Source organism: Fonticula alba, assembly GCF_000388065.1.
Source record: "Fonticula alba strain ATCC 38817 unplaced genomic scaffold supercont2.6, whole genome shotgun sequence".
Lineage (NCBI taxonomy): Eukaryota > Rotosphaerida > Fonticulaceae > Fonticula > Fonticula alba.
In genome coordinates, this window is record NW_009242976.1 from 2443263 (window position 1) to 2447531 (window position 4269).

Sequence of the window (4269 nt, forward strand, 5' to 3'; positions counted from 1 at the left end):
CCCCCCCCCCCCCCCCTTGTCCCTCGTCTGACAGCTGCAGGACCCCGCCTGTGGGCATTCCCCCCGGCCGGGAGGCGGCTGGCGGCGCGGGCCGTGGGAATGCGACGGGGCACACGTGGAACGCGCGCCATTGCTAGAAAGGGCAATTGCAGCAGGTCGGCATGAGGCCGTGGAATGGAAGAGCCCGGAGCATATGGTTTCCGGCCCGCTGGCTCAGGGGAGTTCGCTCGGATGAGCGGCCTGGAATGGCCGGGCCCCCTCTGCGCACGCGCGCGCGCCCTCTTGGGGGAATTAGCACCAGACAGGCAGACAGACAGACAGACACACACACACACACACACGAGCCGATGGACACGTATCATTCCATGGCGCCAGAGGCCGGGAGACGCGTGGCCCGGAGGACCTGGCTTGGGAGGTCTGCTTGGAGGAGGATGGCCGGCGCGCGATGGGCCCGCGCTCCGGGGGCGAGACGGCCCAATGCGCGCGAGCGCCGCGCTGTGCTTCATAGCCGAAGGTTGCGTCCTGCGGAGGGGTATGTTAGCCGGGAGGGAGCCCCACCCGGCAGGGGTCGGGCGCGTGGCAGGGCCCGGCCATGGGGGCCTCGGGCAAAAGTGCGAGAGCGTGAATATGTTGGGTCGGTTGGCGGCCCAGCGGGTTGGTGTGTTGGTGGTCCCATGTGTTGGTGTGTTGGTGTTCCGATGTGCTGGGGTGTTGGGGGACGTCGGCGCGCGTTGGTGCGCCAGCAGGCGAGCTGGCGCGCGGGCCGAGGGCGCCAGTGGAAAGGACCGCCCGGCGGCGTGGAGGTCCCGCGTCGAAGCCCAGAACGCCCGGCGCGCGCGCGCACACACACACACACACACACACACACACACACACACACACACACACACACATACCAAAAGGGCGCAAAGATGAGGGACCCCGTGCTCATCACCCTCGACCGCCGCGGGGCGCGCATACCGCGGCGCCGCGCGTTGGCCACGATGGGAAGTTGGTGCGAGTGGGGAGCCCATGAAGTGGGCACATATTTTCCGGCCGGCCGGCACACGCCCCCCCAGGTTGATTAGGGGGTGGGCGCACCCCTCACTTATGCCAGGTGCCAATGGAGGCCGGCCGACCGGCGCCGGAGGAGACACCTTTCCCCCCTCCCCCCCTGCCCCTGGGCGCCGGGGGCGGGCAGCGGCCGCGGCCGAGCGGGGCCGCTCGGCCCAGGCCGCACCTCGTACAGGGCACCCCCGGGGGGTGGGCGCCTCTCGGGAGAGGCGGCCCACCGGCTTCTCAAGGGGGAAATGCCCCGGCGCAGGTGGGGGGCTCTGTCGTGTGCCCGGTCGCACGGGCGCCGCGGGCCACCGGAGGGAGGCCCGGCACGGTCGGGCGCCTGGCCAGCCGCCGGGCCGAAGCACGCGCATGCCGACCGGCCTGCCCTCCCCCATGCGCCGCCGGCCAGGAGGGGCCGGGGATGTGAGGCTCTCCCGGGGGCAAGGCCGGCAGGCGCACCGAGGCCGCGGCTCGCCCGGGCCCGCCAGGCCTCCGGCCGGCCGGCCACCGGACCCGGCACCCGCGGCGGCGTGCCGCATCCCCCGGGGGCAAGAGGCGGCCGCAGCACCCCGCACCCACCGGCGCCCTATAAAAGCCGGCGGTAGCAAGCGACCCGTCCACAGGGAAGGCCACCACTCTCCGTGTTGCCTGGCTCTCTCGTTCTCTCTCTCTCTCTCTCTCTCTCTCTCTCTCTCCCCCCCCTCCCCCAAACCTACCTACCCTCTCTCGGTCTTCTCCGGGGAAAAGATCCCGCCCGCCGGTCATGCGACGCGATCACCCTCCCCCCGGCCGGGCCAGGGCCGCGGTCCTGAGCCTGCTTCTGCTGCTGGCCCTGGTGGCGTCGGTCGTGGCAGCGGTCAAGGCGGCCGCCTGCCCGACCGGGCACTATGCCAACCAGCAGGGGGACTGCCTGCCCTGCGACCTGTCGTGCAAGGAGTGCGACGATGGGACATCCTGCTTCCAGTGCCAGACGGGCCTGGGGTTCCTTTCGTCCGACCCGACGGTGCCCAGCCTGTGTACGGGCCTCTGCCCGATGGGGCAGTTCCTGAATCACGAAGGAACGGCTCGGTGCACGCCGTGCGGCCCATCGTGCCTTGATTGCCCGTACTCCGACAGCCAATGCAGTGCATGCGCGGCGGCCTTCGGCTGGGAGAACGGACTTAGCCCGGGCAGTCCCAGGTCCACGTCGCCATGCATCGCCTGCCCGGCGAATTGCACCACCTGCCACAAGGCGGACGGTTGGAACCGCTGTCACTCCTGCAAGCCGGGCGCCGGGCTGGACGGGGCCGGGAATTGCATCAGCACGCCCACGTCCGATGGCAGGTGGCTGGATGAAGCCACGGGACGGCTGCTGACTTGCGACCCGACGTGCGCCGCGTGCAGCGGCCCGCGGGCCGAGGACTGTACCCGGTGCCGGGCGAACTGGCGCCTGGAGGCGGTCCCGGCCGGCGGCCGTGGGGCCTGCGTGTCGGACTGCCCGGCCGGCGAGTACCCCTCGGCCGGCAGCCCGACCGGCTGCGCGGCGTGCCATGCCTCCTGCGCCACCTGCTTCGGGGGGCTGGACAACCAGTGCCTCTCCTGCCGGAGTGGCCGGCCGCTGCAGGGGCAGAAGTGCGTCCTGTCCTGCTCGGACCGGCACTATGAGGCCCTTGGCCGGTGTGAGCAGTGCCACCCCGCCTGTGACCAGTGCACCGGGCCCAGCAACATGGACTGCGTGGGGGCCTGCCCGCGTCGGCTGGTGTCGCTCACGGGCCCGGGGCCGGATGAAGAGGCCTGCCTGACCCGATGCCCGGAACGCATGGGCCGCGGCCCGGCCGACAAGTGCGTCGATTGCGGGGACCACTGTGTCTCGTGCGCGCTCGCCAGCCTGGTCGACCCCGAGCCGAGGATCGAATGCAAGAAGTGCGATGTGGGATGGCTGCTGGACCATCGGAGCAGGGGCTGCGTGGCCGAATGCCCGCCCGGGACCGTGGCCATCGGGCTGGAGTGTGTGCAATGCATGCCGAGCTGCGCCCAGTGCTATGGGCCCATGGCGAAGCACTGCATCACCTGCCAGCCGGACCACCCCTTCCATGTGAATGGCTCTTGCCTGGCCTCCTGCCCGGAGCGGATGTACCCCTCGTCGGAGGGCCAGTGCTCGCCGTGCGACGCCAGCTGCTTGACATGCTCCGGCCCGGGCAGCAGCCAGTGCACCAGCTGCTGGCAGGACCAAGCCCTGACGGTGGGGGGGAGGTGCGCGACTTACTGCCCGGCGGGGGAGTTCCGAACCGATGAGCCCCCTTCGCCGGGCTACGTGTGCGGCAGTTGCCCGGACCGGTGCATCTCCTGTCACGACGCCAAACGGTGCACCCACTGCAACGAGGACACCTTCCTGCATGAGGGGGCCTGTCATGGGGCGTGCCCAAGTGGGACGGCCTCGTGCATGGAGAATCGCCAGTGCGAGAGGTGCCCGCCATTGTGCGATGAGTGCACCGCGACGATGGTGGACGGGATGGGCCACTGCCGCGTCGAGTGCCTTGCCTGTGAGGAGGGCCTCTTTTTGGATCCCGCCACGGGCCGGTGTGATTACAGCTGTCCGGATGAGCAGGTCCCCGTGGATGAGGGTAGCAGTGTGTGCGGGCCCTGTGCGGAGGGCTGTTTGACATGCTTGGGCACGGTGGATCGGTGCACAACATGCCCGGAATCGGCCACATGGCTGAGGTACGACACGAGCACCTGCCAGGAGCAATGCCCGGAGGAGGGCTTTGGCACGCTCTTCCTCAAGCAACACTACGGCATGGGGTGGGTCAATGTGTGCAGACCCTGCCCGGCCGGGTGCGACACCTGCATGGACCCCAAGTCCAAAGAATCGTGCGAGTTTTTGCGGGACACCGGGCGCCTGCATTGTCCGTGGGAGATGCGCTGCCAAGCCTGCGCCGAGCCATTGCTGTACTTGGCCGAGAGCAACACCTGCACGGACAGCTGCCCGGCCGGGACATTTGCCGACCCCGATGCCCGGCATGCGACTATTCCCTCGTGCGTCAAGTGCCCGGGTGGCTGTCTCAGCTGCACGGGACCGGACCCGGCCGAGTGCACGCAAAAGGACAAGGAGGAAGAAGGCAAGTCCTCGAAGCGGCGGCTAGGTACGCGCTGGCGGCCCTGGGCCTGCCCCTGTGGGCGGGGGGGGGGGGGGGGGGGGGGGGAAGGCCGGGGCTGGGGGGCCCAAGCCCCGGGGGGTCCTTTGGCCCCGCG

At 70.3% G+C, this 4269-nt stretch overlaps 1 protein-coding gene across 1 annotated transcript in view; it reads left to right on the forward strand.

Moving 5' to 3' along the window:
* Nucleotides 1-1801: 1801 nt before the first annotated feature.
* H696_04185 (hypothetical protein) overlaps nt 1802-4269 on the forward strand; it is a gene marked incomplete at both ends in the record, with an annotated part of 2885 nt that continues 417 nt past the window's right edge. The window contains one exon of the mRNA XM_009498063.1: nt 1802-4160. Coding sequence (XP_009496338.1) covers nt 1802-4160 — 2359 coding nt within the window. The remainder of the gene's footprint in view (nt 4161-4269) is intronic.